The following is a 17500-nucleotide window of genomic DNA, read 5'->3' on the forward strand; positions in this document are numbered from 1 at the left end:
ACAGTGAAGGACTCTCTTAGGACTGGGACTGGCTACACACAGTGAAGGACTGTCTCCTAGGACAGGGACTGGCTACACACAGTGAAGGACTGTCTCCTAGGACAGGGACTAGCTACACACAGTGAAGGACTGTCTCCTAGGACAGGGACTAGCTACACACAGTGAAGGACTGTCTCCAAGGACAGGAACTAGCTACACACAGTGAAGGACTGTCTCCTAGGACAGGGACTAGCTACACACAGTGAAGGACTGTCTCCTAGGACAGGGACTAGCTACACACAGTGAAGGACTGTCTCCTAGGACAGGGACTAGCTACACACAGTGAAGGACTGTCTCCTAGGACAGGGACTAGCTACACACAGTGAAGGACTGTCTCCTAGGACAGGGACTAGCTACACACAGTGAAGGACTGTCTCCTAGGACAGGGACTAGCTACACACAGTGAATGACTGTCTCCTAGGACAGGGACTAGCTACACACAGTGAAGGACTGTCTCCTAGGACAGGGACTAGCTACACACAATGAAGGACTGTCTCCTAGGACAGGGACTAGCTACACAGTGAAGGACAGTGAAGGACTGTCTCCTAGGACAGGGACTAGCTACACACAGTGAAGGACTCTCTTAGGACAGGGACTAGCTACACACAGTGAAGGACTGTCTCCTAGGACAGGGACTGGCTACACACAGTGAAGGACTGTCTCCTAGGACAGGGACTAGCTACACACAGTGAAGGACTGTCTCCTAGGGACTACACACAGGGACTAGCTACACACAGTGAATGACTGTCTCCTGGGACAGGGACTAGCTACACACAGTGAAGGACTGTCTCCTAGGACAGGGACTGGCTACACACAGTGAAGGACTCTCTTAGGACTGGGACTAGCTACACACAGTGAAGGACTGTCTCCTAGGACAGGGACTGGCTACACACAGTGAAGGACTGTCTCCTAGGACAGGGACTAGCTACACACAGTGAAGGACTGTCTCCTAGGACAGGAACTAGCTACACACAGTGAATGACTGTCTCCTAGGACAGGGACTAGCTACACACAGTGAATGACTGTCTCCTAGGACAGGGACTAGCTACACACAGTGAAGGACTATCTCCTAGGACAGGGACTGGCTACACACAGTGAAGGACTGTCTCCTAGGATGAAGGACTGGGACTAGCTACACACAGTGAAGGACTGTCTCCTAGGACAGGGACTGGCTACACACAGTGAAGGACTGTCTCCTAGGACAGGAACTGGCTACACACAGTGAATGACAGTGAACAGTGAATGACTGTCTCCTAGGACAGGGACTAGCTACACACAGTGAAGGACTGTCTCCTAGGACAGGGACTAGCTACACAGTGAAGGACTATTTCCTAGGACAGAGACTGGCTACACACAGTGAAGGACTGTCTCCTAGGACAGGGACTGGCTACACACACAGTGAAGGACTGTCTCCTAGGACAGGGACTAGCTACACACAGTGAAGGACTGTCTCCTAGGACAGGGACTAGCTACACACAGTGAAGGACTCTCTTAGGACTGGGACTGGCTACACACAGTGAAGGACTGTCTCCTAGGACAGGGACTGGCTACACACAGTGAAGGACTGTCTCCTAGGACAGGGACTAGCTACACACAGTGAAGGACTGTCTCCTAGGACAGGGACTAGCTACACACAGTGAAGGACTGTCTCCTAGGACAGGAACTAGCTACACACAGTGAAGGACTGTCTCCTAGGACAGGGACTAGCTACACACAGTGAAGGACTGTCTCCTAGGACAGGGACTAGCTACACACAGTGAAGGACTGTCTCCTAGGACAGGGACTAGCTACACACAGTGAAGGACTGTCTCCTAGGACAGGGACTAGCTACACACAGTGAAGGACTGTCTCCTAGGACAGGGACTAGCTACACACAGTGAAGGACTGTCTCCTAGGACAGGGACTAGCTACACACAGTGAAGGACTGTCTCCTAGGACAGGGACTAGCTACACACAGTGAAGGACTGTCTCCTAGGACAGGGACTAGCTACACACAGTGAAGGACTGTCTCCTAGGACAGGGACTAGCTACACAGTGAAGGACTGTCTCCTAGGACAGGGACTAGCTACACACAGTGAAGGACTGTCTCCTAGGACAGGGACTAGCTACACACAGTGAAGGACTGTCTCCTAGGACAGGGACTAGCTACACACAGTGAATGACTGTCTCCTAGGACAGGGACTAGCTACACACAGTGAAGGACTGTCTCCTAGGACAGGGACTAGCTACACACAGTGAAGGACTGTCTCCTAGGACAGGGACTAGCTACACACAGTGAAGGACTGTCTCCTAGGACAGGGACTAGCTACACACAGTGAAGGACTATCTCCTAGGACAGGGACTGGCTACACACAGTGAAGGACTGTCTCTTAGGACAGGGACTAGCTACACACAATGAAGGACTGTCTCCTAGGACAGGGACTAGCTACACAGTGAAGGACTGTCTCCTAGGACAGGGACTGGCTACACACAGTGAATGACTGTCTCCTAGGACAGGAACTAGCTACACACAGTGAATGACTGTCTCCTAGGACAGGGACTAGCTACACACACAGTGAAGGACTGTCTCCTAGGACAGGCACTAGCTACACAGTGAAGGACTATCTCCTAGGACAGAGACTGGCTACACACAGTGAAGGACTGTCTCCTAGGACAGGGACTGGCTACACACAGTGAAGGACTGTCTCCTAGGACAGGGACTAGCTACACACAGTGAAGGACTGTCTCCTAGGACAGGAACTAGCTACACACAGTGAATGACTGTCTCCTAGGACAGGGACTAGCTACACACAGTGAATGACTGTCTCCTAGGACAGGGACTAGCTACACACAGTGAAGGACTATCTCCTAGGACAGGGACTGGCTACACACAGTGAAGGACTGTCTCCTAGGACAGGGACTAGCTACACACAATGAAGGACTGTCTCCTAGGACAGGGACTAGCTACACACAGTGAAGGACTGTCTCCTAGGACAGGGACTGGCTACACACAGTGAATGACTGTCTCCTAGGACAGGAACTAGCTACACACAGTGAATGACTGTCTCCTAGGACAGGGACTAGCTACACACAGTGAAGGACTGTCTCCTAGGACAGGGACTAGCTACACACAGTGAAGGACTGTCTCCTAGGACAGGGACTAGCTACACACAGTGAAGGACTGTCTCCTAGGACAGGAACTAGCTACACACAGTGAAGGACTGTCTCCTAGGACAGGGACTAGCTACACACAGTGAAGGACTGTCTCCTAGGACAGGGACTAGCTACACACAGTGAAGGACTGTCTCCTAGGACAGGGACTAGCTACACACAGTGAAGGACTGTCTCCTAGGACAGGAACTAGCTACACACAGTGAAGGACTGTCTCCTAGGACAGGGACTAGCTACACACAGTGAAGGACTGTCTCCTAGGACAGGGACTAGCTACACACAGTGAAGGACTGTCTCTAGGACAGGGACTAGCTACACACAGTGAAGGACTGTCTCCTAGGACAGGGACTAGCTACACACAGTGAAGGACTGTCTCCTAGGACAGGGACTAGCTACACACAGTGAATGACTGTCTCCTAGGACAGGGACTAGCTACACACAGTGAAGGACTGTCTCCTAGGACAGGGACTAGCTACACACAGTGAAGGACTGTCTCTAGGACAGGGACTAGCTACACACAGTGAAGGACTGTCTCCTAGGACAGGGACTAGCTACACACAGTGAAGGACTGTCTCCTAGGACAGGGACTAGCTACACACAGTGAAGGACTGTCTCCTGGGACAGGGACTAGCTACACACAGTGAAGGACTGTCTCCTAGGACAGGGACTAGCTACACACAGTGAAGGACTGTCTCCTAGGACAGGGACTAGCTACACACAGTGAAGGACTGTCTCCTAGGACAGGGACTAGCTACACACAGTGAAGGACTGTCTCCTAGGACAGGGACTAGCTACACACAGTGAAGGACTGTCTCCTAGGACAGGGACTAGCTACACACAGTGAAGGACTATCTCCTAGGACAGGGACTGGCTACACACAGTGAAGGACTGTCTCTTAGGACAGGGACTAGCTACACACAATGAAGGACTGTCTCCTAGGACAGGGACTAGCTACACACAGTGAAGGACTGTCTCCTAGGACAGGGACTGGCTACACACAGTGAATGACTGTCTCCTAGGACAGGAACTAGCTACACACAGTGAATGACTGTCTCCTAGGACAGGGACTAGCTACACACAGTGAAGGACTGTCTCCTAGGACAGGCACTAGCTACACAGTGAAGGACTATCTCCTAGGACAGAGACTGGCTACACACAGTGAAGGACTGTCTCCTAGGACAGGGACTGGCTACACACAGTGAAGGACTGTCTCCTAGGACAGGGACTAGCTACACACAGTGAAGGACTGTCTCCTAGGACAGGAACTAGCTACACACAGTGAATGACTGTCTCCTAGGACAGGGACTAGCTACACACAGTGAATGACTGTCTCCTAGGACAGGGACTAGCTACACACAGTGAAGGACTATCTCCTAGGACAGGGACTGGCTACACACAGTGAAGGACTGTCTCCTAGGACAGGGACTAGCTACACACAATGAAGGACTGTCTCCTAGGACAGGGACTAGCTACACACAGTGAAGGACTGTCTCCTAGGACAGGGACTGGCTACACACAGTGAATGACTGTCTCCTAGGACAGGAACTAGCTACACACAGTGAATGACTGTCTCCTAGGACAGGGACTAGCTACACACAGTGAAGGACTGTCTCCTAGGACAGGGACTAGCTACACAGTGAAGGACTATCTCCTAGGACAGAGACTGGCTACACACAGTGAAGGACTGTCTCCTAGGACAGGGACTGGCTACACACAGTGAAGGACTGTCTCCTAGGACAGGGACTAGCTACACACAGTGAAGGACTGTCTCCTAGGACAGGGACTAGCTACACACAGTGAAGGACTGTCTCCTAGGACAGGAACTAGCTACACACAGTGAAGGACTGTCTCCTAGGACAGGGACTAGCTACACACAGTGAAGGACTGTCTCCTAGGACAGGGACTAGCTACACACAGTGAAGGACTGTCTCCTAGGACAGGGACTAGCTACACACAGTGAAGGACTGTCTCCTAGGACAGGGACTAGCTACACACAGTGAAGGACTGTCTCCTAGGACAGGGACTAGCTACACACAGTGAATGACTGTCTCCTAGGACAGGGACTAGCTACACACAGTGAAGGACTGTCTCCTAGGACAGGGACTAGCTACACACAATGAAGGACTGTCTCCTAGGACAGGGACTAGCTACACACAGTGAAGGACTGTCTCCTAGGACAGGGACTGGCTACACACAGTGAAGGACTGTCTCCTAGGACAGGGACTAGCTACACACAGTGAAGGACTGTCTCCTAGGACAGGGACTAGCTACACACAGTGAAGGACTGTCTCCTAGGACAGGGACTAGCTACACACAGTGAAGGACTGTCTCCTAGGACAGGGACTAGCTACACACAGTGAAGGACTGTCTCCTAGGACAGGGACTAGCTACACACAGTGAATGACTGTCTCCTAGGACAGGGACTAGCTACACACAGTGAAGGACTGTCTCCTAGGACAGGGACTAGCTACATACAGTGAAGGACTGTCTCCTAGGACAGGGACTAGCTACACACAGTGAATGACTGTCTCCTAGGACAGGGACTAGCTACACACAGTGAAGGACTGTCTCCTAGGACAGGGACTAGCTACACACAGTGAAGGACTGTCTCCTAGGACAGGGACTAGCTACACACAGTGAAGGACTGTCTCCTAGGACAGGGACTAGCTACACACAGTGAAGGACTATCTCCTAGGACAGGGACTGGCTACACACAGTGAAGGACTGTCTCCTAGGACAGGGACTAGCTACACACAATGAAGGACTGTCTCCTAGGACAGGGACTAGCTACACACAGTGAAGGACTGTCTCCTAGGACAGGGACTGGCTACACACAGTGAATGACTGTCTCCTAGGACAGGAACTAGCTACACACAGTGAATGACTGTCTCCTAGGACAGGGACTAGCTACACACAGTGAAGGACTGTCTCCTAGGACAGGGACTAGCTACACAGTGAAGGACTATCTCCTAGGACAGAGACTGGCTACACACAGTGAAGGACTGTCTCCTAGGACAGGGACTAGCTACACACAGTGAAGGACTGTCTCCTAGGACAGGGACTAGCTACACACAGTGAAGGACTCTCTTAGGACTGGGACTGGCTACACACAGTGAAGGACTGTCTCCTAGGACAGGGACTGGCTACACACAGTGAAGGACTGTCTCCTAGGACAGTGACTAGCTACACACAGTGAAGGACTGTCTCCTAGGACAGGGACTAGCTACACACAGTGAAGGACTGTCTCCTAGGACAGGGACTAGCTACACACAGTGAAGGACTGTCTCCTAGGACAGGGACTAGCTACACACAGTGAAGGACTGTCTCCTAGGACAGGGACTAGCTACACACAGTGAAGGACTGTCTCCTAGGACAGGGACTAGCTACACACAGTGAAGGACTGTCTCCTAGGACAGGGACTAGCTACACACAGTGAAGGACTGTCTCCTAGGACAGGGACTAGCTACACACAGTGAAGGACTGTCTCCTAGGACAGGAACTAGCTACACACAGTGAATGACTGTCTCCTAGGACAGGGACTAGCTACACACAGTGAAGGACTGTCTCCTAGGACAGGGACTAGCTACACACAGTGAAGGACTGTCTCCTAGGACAGGGACTAGCTACACACAGTGAAGGACTGTCTCCTAGGACAGGAACTAGCTACACACAGTGAATGACTGTCTCCTAGGACAGGGACTAGCTACACACAGTGAATGACTGTCTCCTAGGACAGGGACTAGCTACACACAGTGAAGGACTATCTCCTAGGACAGGGACTGGCTACACACAGTGAAGGACTGTCTCCTAGGACAGGGACTAGCTACACACAATGAAGGACTGTCTCCTAGGACAGGGACTAGCTATACACAGTGAAGGACTGTCTCCTAGGACAGGGACTGGCTACACACAGTGAATGACTGTCTCCTAGGACAGGGACTAGCTACACACAGTGAAGGACTGTCTCCTAGGACAGGGACTAGCTACACAGTGAAGGACTGTCTCCTAGGACAGGGACTAGCTACACACAGTGAAGGACTGTCTCCTAGGACAGGGACTAGCTACACACAGTGAAGGACTCTCTTAGGACTGGGACTGGCTACACACAGTGAAGGACTGTCTCCTAGGACAGGGACTGGCTACACACAGTGAAGGACTGTCTCCTAGGACAGGGACTAGCTACAAACAGTGAAGGACTGTCTCCTAGGACAGGGACTAGCTACACACAGTGAAGGACTGTCTCCAAGGACAGGAACTAGCTACACACAGTGAAGGACTGTCTCCTAGGACAGGGACTAGCTACACACAGTGAAGGACTGTCTCCTAGGACATGGACTAGCTACACACAGTGAAGGACTGTCTCCTAGGACAGGGACTAGCTACACACAGTGAAGGACTGTCTCCTAGGACAGGGACTAGCTACACACAGTGAAGGACTGTCTCCTAGGACAGGGACTAGCTACACACAGTGAAGGACTGTCTCCTAGGACAGGGACTAGCTACACACAGTGAATGACTGTCTCCTAGGACAGGGACTAGCTACACACAGTGAAGGACTATCTCCTAGGACAGGGACTGGCTACACACAGTGAAGGACTGTCTCCTAGGACAGGGACTAGCTACACACAATGAAGGACTGTCTCCTAGGACAGGGACTAGCTACACACAGTGAAGGACTGTCTCCTAGGACAGGGACTGGCTACACACAGTGAATGACTGTCTCCTAGGACAGGAACTAGCTACACACAGTGAATGACTGTCTCCTAGGACAGGGACTAGCTACACACAGTGAAGGACTGTCTCCTAGGACAGGGACTAGCTACACAGTGAAGGACTATCTCCTAGGACAGAGACTGGCTACACACAGTGAAGGACTGTCTCCTAGGACAGGGACTAGCTACACACAGTGAAGGACTGTCTCCTAGACAGGGACTAGCTACACACAGTGAAGGACTCTCTTAGGACTGGGACTGGCTACACACAGTGAAGGACTGTCTCCTAGGACAGGGACTGGCTACACACAGTGAAGGACTGTCTCCTAGGACAGGGACTAGCTACACACAGTGAAGGACTGTCTCCTAGGACAGGGACTAGCTACACACAGTGAAGGACTGTCTCCTAGGACAGGGACTAGCTACACACAGTGAAGGACTGTCTCCTAGGACAGGGACTAGCTACACACAGTGAAGGACTGTCTCCTAGGACAGGGACTAGCTACACACAGTGAAGGACTGTCTCCTAGGACAGGGACTAGCTACACACAGTGAAGGACTGTCTCCTAGGACAGGGACTAGCTACACACAGTGAAGGACTGTCTCCTAGGACAGGGACTAGCTACACACAGTGAAGGACTGTCTCCTAGGACAGGAACTAGCTACACACAGTGAATGACTGTCTCCTAGGACAGGGACTAGCTACACACAGTGAAGGACTGTCTCCTAGGACAGGGACTAGCTACACACAGTGAAGGACTGTCTCCTAGGACAGGGACTAGCTACACACAGTGAAGGACTGTCTCCTAGGACAGGAACTAGCTACACACAGTGAATGACTGTCTCCTAGGACAGGGACTAGCTACACACAGTGAATGACTGTCTCCTAGGACAGGGACTAGCTACACACAGTGAAGGACTATCTCCTAGGACAGGGACTGGCTACACACAGTGAAGGACTGTCTCCTAGGACAGGGACTAGCTACACACAATGAAGGACTGTCTCCTAGGACAGGGACTAGCTATACACAGTGAAGGACTGTCTCCTAGGACAGGGACTGGCTACACACAGTGAATGACTGTCTCCTAGGACAGGGACTAGCTACACACAGTGAAGGACTGTCTCCTAGGACAGGGACTAGCTACACAGTGAAGGACTGTCTCCTAGGACAGGGACTAGCTACACACAGTGAAGGACTGTCTCCTAGGACAGGGACTAGCTACACACAGTGAAGGACTCTCTTAGGACTGGGACTGGCTACACACAGTGAAGGACTGTCTCCTAGGACAGGGACTGGCTACACACAGTGAAGGACTGTCTCCTAGGACAGGGACTAGCTACAAACAGTGAAGGACTGTCTCCTAGGACAGGGACTAGCTACACACAGTGAAGGACTGTCTCCAAGGACAGGAACTAGCTACACACAGTGAAGGACTGTCTCCTAGGACAGGGACTAGCTACACACAGTGAAGGACTGTCTCCTAGGACATGGACTAGCTACACACAGTGAAGGACTGTCTCCTAGGACAGGGACTAGCTACACACAGTGAAGGACTGTCTCCTAGGACAGGGACTAGCTACACACAGTGAAGGACTGTCTCCTAGGACAGGGACTAGCTACACACAGTGAAGGACTGTCTCCTAGGACAGGGACTAGCTACACACAGTGAATGACTGTCTCCTAGGACAGGGACTAGCTACACACAGTGAAGGACTGTCTCCTAGGACAGGGACTAGCTACACACAGTGAAGGACTGTCTCCTAGGACAGGAACTAGCTACACACAGTGAATGACTGTCTCCTAGGACAGGGACTAGCTACACACAGTGAATGACTGTCTCCTAGGACAGGGACTAGCTACACACAGTGAAGGACTATCTCCTAGGACAGGGACTGGCTACACACAGTGAAGGACTGTCTCCTAGGACAGGGACTAGCTACACACAATGAAGGACTGTCTCCTAGGACAGGGACTAGCTACACACAGTGAAGGACTGTCTCCTAGGACAGGGACTGGCTACACACAGTGAATGACTGTCTCCTAGGACAGGGACTAGCTACACACAGTGAAGGACTGTCTCCTAGGACAGGGACTAGCTACACAGTGAAGGACTATCTCCTAGGACAGAGACTGGCTACACACAGTGAAGGACTGTCTCCTAGGACAGGGACTGGCTACACACAGTGAAGGACTGTCTCCTAGGACAGGGACTAGCTACACACAGTGAAGGACTGTCTCCTAGGACAGGGACTAGCTACACACAGTGAAGGACTCTCTTAGGACTGGGACTGGCTACACACAGTGAAGGACTGTCTCCTAGGACAGGGACTGGCTACACACAGTGAAGGACTGTCTCCTAGGACAGGGACTAGCTACAAACAGTGAAGGACTGTCTCCTAGGACAGGGACTAGCTACACACAGTGAAGGACTGTCTCCAAGGACAGGAACTAGCTACACACAGTGAAGGACTGTCTCCTAGGACAGGGACTAGCTACACACAGTGAAGGACTGTCTCCTAGGACATGGACTAGCTACACACAGTGAAGGACTGTCTCCTAGGACAGGGACTAGCTACACACAGTGAAGGACTGTCTCCTAGGACAGGGACTAGCTACACACAGTGAAGGACTGTCTCCTAGGACAGGGACTAGCTACACACAGTGAAGGACTGTCTCCTAGGACAGGGACTAGCTACACACAGTGAATGACTGTCTCCTAGGACAGGGACTAGCTACACACAGTGAAGGACTGTCTCCTAGGACAGGGACTAGCTACACACAATGAAGGACTGTCTCCTAGGACAGGGACTAGCTACACACAGTGAAGGACTGTCTCCTAGGACAGGGACTGGCTACACACAGTGAAGGACTCTCTTAGGACTGGGACTAGCTACACACAGTGAAGGACTGTCTCCTAGGACAGGGACTGGCTACACACAGTGAAGGACTGTCTCCTAGGACAGGGACTAGCTACACACAGTGAAGGACTCTCCTAGGACAGGGACTAGCTACACACAGTGAATGACTGTCTCCTGGGACAGGGACTAGCTACACACAGTGAAGGACTGTCTCCTAGGACAGGGACTGGCTACACACAGTGAAGGACTCTCTTAGGACTGGGACTAGCTACACACAGTGAAGGACTGTCTCCTAGGACAGGGACTGGCTACACACAGTGAAGGACTGTCTCCTAGGACAGGGACTAGCTACACACAGTGAAGGACTGTCTCCTAGGACAGGAACTAGCTACACACAGTGAATGACTGTCTCCTATGACAGGGACTAGCTACACACAGTGAATGACTGTCTCCTAGGACAGGGACTAGCTACACACAGTGAAGGACTATCTCCTAGGACAGGGACTGGCTACACACAGTGAAGGACTGTCTCCTAGGACAGGGACTAGCTACACACAGTGAATGACTGTCTCCTAGGACAGGGACTAGCTACACACAGTGAAGGACTGTCTCCTAGGACAGGGACTAGCTACACACAGTGAAGGACTGTCTCCTAGGACAGGGACTAGCTACACACAGTGAAGGACTGTCTCCTAGGACAGGAACTAGCTACACACAGTGAATGACTGTCTCCTAGGACAGGGACTAGCTACACACAGTGAATGACTGTCTCCTAGGACAGGGACTAGCTACACACAGTGAAGGACTATCTCCTAGGACAGGGACTGGCTACACACAGTGAAGGACTGTCTCCTAGGACAGGGACTAGCTACACACAATGAAGGACTGTCTCCTAGGACAGGGACTAGCTACACACAGTGAAGGACTGTCTCCTAGGACAGGGACTGGCTACACACAGTGAATGACTGTCTCCTAGGACAGGAACTAGCTACACACAGTGAATGACTGTCTCCTAGGACAGGGACTAGCTACACACAGTGAAGGACTGTCTCCTAGGACAGGGACTAGCTACACAGTGAAGGACTATCTCCTAGGACAGAGACTGGCTACACACAGTGAAGGACTGTCCCCCTAGGACAGGGACTGGCTACACACAGTGAAGGACTGTCTCCTAGGACAGGGACTAGCTACACACAGTGAAGGACTGTCTCCTAGGACAGGGACTAGCTACACACAGTGAAGGACTCTCTTAGGACTGGGACTGGCTACACACAGTGAAGGACTGTCTCCTAGGACAGGGACTGGCTGCCTCCCACACAGTGAAGGACTGTCTCCTAAGACAGGGACTAGCTACACACAGTGAAGGACTGTCTCCTAGGACAGGGACTAGCTACACACAGTGAAGGACTGTCTCCAAGGACAGGAACTAGCTACACACAGTGAAGGACTGTCTCCTAGGACAGGGACTAGCTACACACAGTGAAGGACTGTCTCCTAGGACAGGGACTAGCACACAGTGAAGGACTGTCTCCTAGGACAGGGACTAGCTACACACAGTGAAGGACTGTCTCCTAGGACAGGGACTAGCTACACACAGTGAAGGACTGTCTCCTAGGACAGGGACTAGCTACACACAGTGAAGGACTGTCTCCTAGGACAGGGACTAGCTACACACAATGAAGGACTGTCTCCTAGGACAGGGACTAGCTACACACAGTGAAGGACTGTCTCCTAGGACAGGGACTGGCTACACACAGTGAAGGACTCTCTTAGGACTGGGACTAGCTACACACAGTGAAGGACTGTCTCCTAGGACAGGGACTGGCTACACACAGTGAAGGACTGTCTCCTAGGACAGGGACTAGCTACACACAGTGAAGGACTGTCTCCTAGGACAGGGACTAGCTACACACAGTGAAGGACTCTCCTAGGACAGGGACTAGCTACACACAGTGAATGACTGTCTCCTGGGACAGGGACTAGCTACACACAGTGAAGGACTGTCTCCTAGGACAGGGACTGGCTACACACAGTGAAGGACTCTCTTAGGACTGGGACTAGCTACACACAGTGAAGGACTGTCTCCTAGGACAGGGACTGGCTACACACAGTGAAGGACTGTCTCCTAGGACAGGGACTAGCTACACACAGTGAAGGACTGTCTCCTAGGACAGGAACTAGCTACACACAGTGAATGACTGTCTCCTAGGACAGGGACTAGCTACACACAGTGAATGACTGTCTCCTAGGACAGGGACTAGCTACACACAGTGAAGGACTATCTCCTAGGACAGGGACTGGCTACACACAGTGAAGGACTGTCTCCTAGGACAGGGACTAGCTACACACAATGAAGGACTGTCTCCTAGGACAGGGACTAGCTACACACAGTGAAGGACTGTCTCCTAGGACAGGGACTGGCTACACACAGTGAATGACTGTCTCCTAGGACAGGAACTAGCTACACACAGTGAATGACTGTCTCCTAGGACAGGGACTAGCTACACACAGTGAAGGACTGTCTCCTAGGACAGGGACTAGCTACACAGTGAAGGACTATCTCCTAGGACAGAGACTGGCTACACACAGTGAAGGACTGTCTCCTAGGACAGGGACTAGCTACACACAGTGAAGGACTGTCTCCTAGGACAGGGACTAGCTACACACAGTGAAGGACTCTCTTAGGACTGGGACTGGCTACACACAGTGAAGGACTGTCTCCTAGGACAGGGACTGGCTACACACAGTGAAGGACTGTCTCCTAGGACAGGGACTAGCTACACACAGTGAAGGACTGTCTCCTAGGACAGGGACTAGCTACACACAGTGAAGGACTGTCTCCTAGGACAGGAACTAGCTACACACAGTGAAGGACTGTCTCCTAGGACAGGGACTAGCTACACACAGTGAAGGACTGTCTCCTAGGACAGGGACTAGCTACACACAGTGAAGGACTGTCTCCTAGGACAGGGACTAGCTACACACAGTGAAGGACTGTCTCCTAGGACAGGGACTAGCTACACACAGTGAATGACTGTCTCCTAGGACAGGGACTAGCTACACACAGTGAAGGACTGTCTCCTAGGACAGGGACTAGCTACACACAATGAAGGACTGTCTCCTAGGACAGGGACTAGCTACACACAGTGAAGGACTGTCTCCTAGGACAGGGACTGGCTACACACAGTGAAGGACTCTCTTAGGACTGGGACTAGCTACACACAGTGAAGGACTGTCTCCTAGGACAGGGACTGGCTACACACAGTGAAGGACTGTCTCCTAGGACAGGGACTAGCTACACACAGTGAAGGACTGTCTCCTAGGACAGGGACTAGCTACACACAGTGAAGGACTATCTCCTAGGACAGGGACTGGCTACACACAGTGAAGGACTGTCTCCTAGGACAGGGACTGGCTACACACAGTGAAGGACTGTCTCCTAGGACAGGGACTAGCTACACACAATGAAGGACTCTCCTAGGACAGGGACTAGCTACACACAGTGAAGGACTGTCTCCTAGGACAGGGACTGGCTACACACAGTGAAGGACTGTCTCCTAGGACAGGGACTAGCTACACACAGTGAATGACTGTCTCCTAGGACAGGGACTAGCTGCCTACACACAGTGAAGGACTGTCTCCTAGGACAGGGACTAGCTACACACAGTGAAGGACTATCTCCTAGGACAGGGACTGGCTACACACAGTGAAGCACTGTCTCCTAGAACAGGGACTGGCTACACACAGTGAAGGACTGTCTCCTAGGACAGGGACTAGCTACACACAGTGAAGTACTGTCTCCTAGGACAGGGACTAGCTACACACAGTGAAGGACTCTCTTAGGACTGGGACTGGCTACACACAGTGAAGGACTGTCTCCTAGGACAGGGACTGGCTACACACAGTGAAGGACTGTCTCCTAGGACAGGGACTAGCTACACACAGTGAAGGACTGTCTCCTAGGACAGGGACTAGCTACACACAGTGAAGGACTGTCTCCTAGGACAGGAACTAGCTACACACAGTGAAGGACTGTCTCCTAGGACAGGGACTAGCTACACACAGTGAAGGACTGTCTCCTAGGACAGGGACTAGCTACACACAGTGAAGGACTGTCTCCTAGGACAGGGACTAGCTACACACAGTGAAGGACTGTCTCCTAGGACAGGGATGAGCTACACACAGTGAAGGACTGTCTCCTAGGATAGGCTTGTTTGGTAGGCTGTTAATACAACCCTGAGGCCTAGTTCCCTTCCAGCACATGAACATTTTCATGTCCCTCCCCTCAGGTGGACAGCGATAAGCCAGATGAGACCAGGCTGATAGAGATTGTTCTGAATCACAGCGCAGCGAGCACACAGTCTTCATCACACCCCTGAACTACCCCACCTGCCTGATGGAGAGGAGCACCCACTCTGCTACAGGTGCTGAACCCACTGTGTGTGTGTCTGTGTGTGTGTCTCTATGTGTGTATGTGTTAGTGTGTTAACCCCAGTGTGTTCTGCCTCTCCCAGCTATGTGTCAGTGTGTTAACCCCAGTGTGTTCTGCCTCCCCAGCTATGTGTTAGTGTGTTAACCCCAGTGTGTTCTGCCTCCCCAGCTATGTGTTAACCCCAGTGTGTTCTGCCTCCCCCAGCTATGTGTCAGTGTGTTAACCCCAGTGTGTTCTGCCTCCCCAGCTATGTGTTAACCCCAGTGTGTTCTGCCTCCCCCAGCTATGCAGGTTTCCCGGTGTTGAGTCTTGATCTGTTTGACCCCATGGAAGGCCTCCGACCCCCTGCCTCTCGGCTGGCTGCCCGACAGAGCTGCCCAACTAGCCCTGCACCCATGTTCAGACGCACCAAACAGGTCAACACACACACACACACACACACACACACACACACACACACACACACAATACACACACATACACACACACACACACACACAATACACACACACACACACACACACACACACACACACACACACACATAAACACTACACACACATACACACTACACACACACACACAATACACACACACACACAATACACACACACACACAATACACACACACACACAATACACACACACACATACACACACACAATACACACACACACACAATACACACACACACAATACACACACACACAATACACACATTCTTTATGGTTTAATGTCACTGATTGGCCAGAGAGTCTCCTGATGTCTCAGGTCTGACTACTGGAGGTCCAATAAGGAGAATGAAACTCCTCAGTGTTTTGTCTGTCCAGACAAAGTGGTGTTTAATTCAATTCAATTCAAGGGCTTTATTGTCAGGGGAAACATATGTTAACATTGCCAAAGCAAGTGAGGTAGATAATATACAACAGTGAAATAAACAATAGAAATTAACAGTGAACATCACACTCACAGAAGTTTCAAAAGAATAAAGACATTTCAAATGTGATATTATGTCTTTATACAGTGTTGTAACGATGTACAAATAGTTTAAGTACAAAATGGAAAATAAATCAACATAAATATGGGTTGTATTTACAATGGTGTTTGTTCTTCACTGGTTGCCCTTTTCTCGTGGCAACAGGTCACACATCTTGCTGCTGTGATGTCACACTGTGGTATTTCACCCAGTAGATATGGGAGTTTATCAAAATTGGATTTGTTTTTTAATTCTTTGTGGATCTGTGTAATCTGAGGGAAATATGTATCTCTAATATGGTCATACATTTGTCAGGAGGTTAGGAAGTGCATCTCAGTTTCCACCTCATTTTGTGGGCAGTGAGCACATAGCCTGTCTTCTCTTGAGAGCCATGTCTGCCTACGGTGGCCTTTCTCAATAGCAAGGCTATACTCACTTGACACTCCCAACCCTTCTCCCCCCCGGACCCCTCCCGGAGATCCTGTCGTGATAATTTCCTGTATTACTAAATGATGAGAGTTACAAACCACATACCAGTCAGAGTTCTACTTTAACTTAATATTTTAATAATATGAGCTTCACCATAGCCTTGTGACTCTCAGATCACTTCAGTGTCTAAATGAATTCTGAGGGTGTCAACATAATGGCAACTGAGATCTTTTATAGCAAAGATCCACCCCTCTCAACTTACATGACAAACCACAGAGCTCAGGAACTCTTCACAAGGGGCCTTTTACTTAAAAAAAGGAGTATCCCATAGCCAGATAGCATTAGCTATAAATTATCGTTCAGTTTGGTCTCTTAGACGAGGTTCTACTTTTCGTTCTTGGTACTTCATAGTACCAACACATTACCTCATCCAATGGCATATATCAGTTGTCAATTCTAGATACTCCCATCTCAAATACACCCCCTCCTGGACAAGCTCACTGAGGGGAGTGAGCCTCTAGGTCATATACTAGGTCAAGATAAGTTCCACATCAGAGGGGACATACAATGGTTCCAGACACTGCCGTACTCCTCCCCCCAATGGGAAAAGGAGGAGTACAGACATTACCTCATCCAATGGCATCTCAAATACACCCCCTCCTGGACAAGCTCACTGAGGGCAGTGAGCCTCTAGGTCATATACTAGGTCAAGATAAGTGCCACATCAGAGGGGTAATACAATGGTTCCAGACACTGCCGTACTCCTCCCCCCCAATGGGAAAAGGAGGAGTACAGACATTGTGGAGCCCTTCACATGGTTTAGGAATAGTTACAGACACATTCAAATATGAAGACAATCCTGACCTCTCCCCACTCTGGGCTCCAAGTGACCAAGCCCTAGC

The 17500-nt window shown here is 50.9% G+C and overlaps 1 protein-coding gene across 1 annotated transcript in view; it reads left to right on the forward strand.

Annotated features, from left to right (window-relative positions):
• The window catches only part of LOC115128114 (C-myc promoter-binding protein-like), a 137599-nt gene that overhangs the window by 67935 nt on the left and 52164 nt on the right, over nt 1-17500 (forward strand). Inside the window, 4 exon segments of the mRNA XM_065012440.1 lie at nt 15051-15092; nt 15095-15131; nt 15134-15185; nt 15477-15609. Coding sequence (XP_064868512.1) covers nt 15051-15092; nt 15095-15131; nt 15134-15185; nt 15477-15609 — 264 coding nt within the window.

This window comes from Oncorhynchus nerka, linkage group LG27, assembly GCF_034236695.1.
Source record: "Oncorhynchus nerka isolate Pitt River linkage group LG27, Oner_Uvic_2.0, whole genome shotgun sequence".
Taxonomy (NCBI): Eukaryota; Metazoa; Chordata; class Actinopteri; order Salmoniformes; family Salmonidae; genus Oncorhynchus; species Oncorhynchus nerka.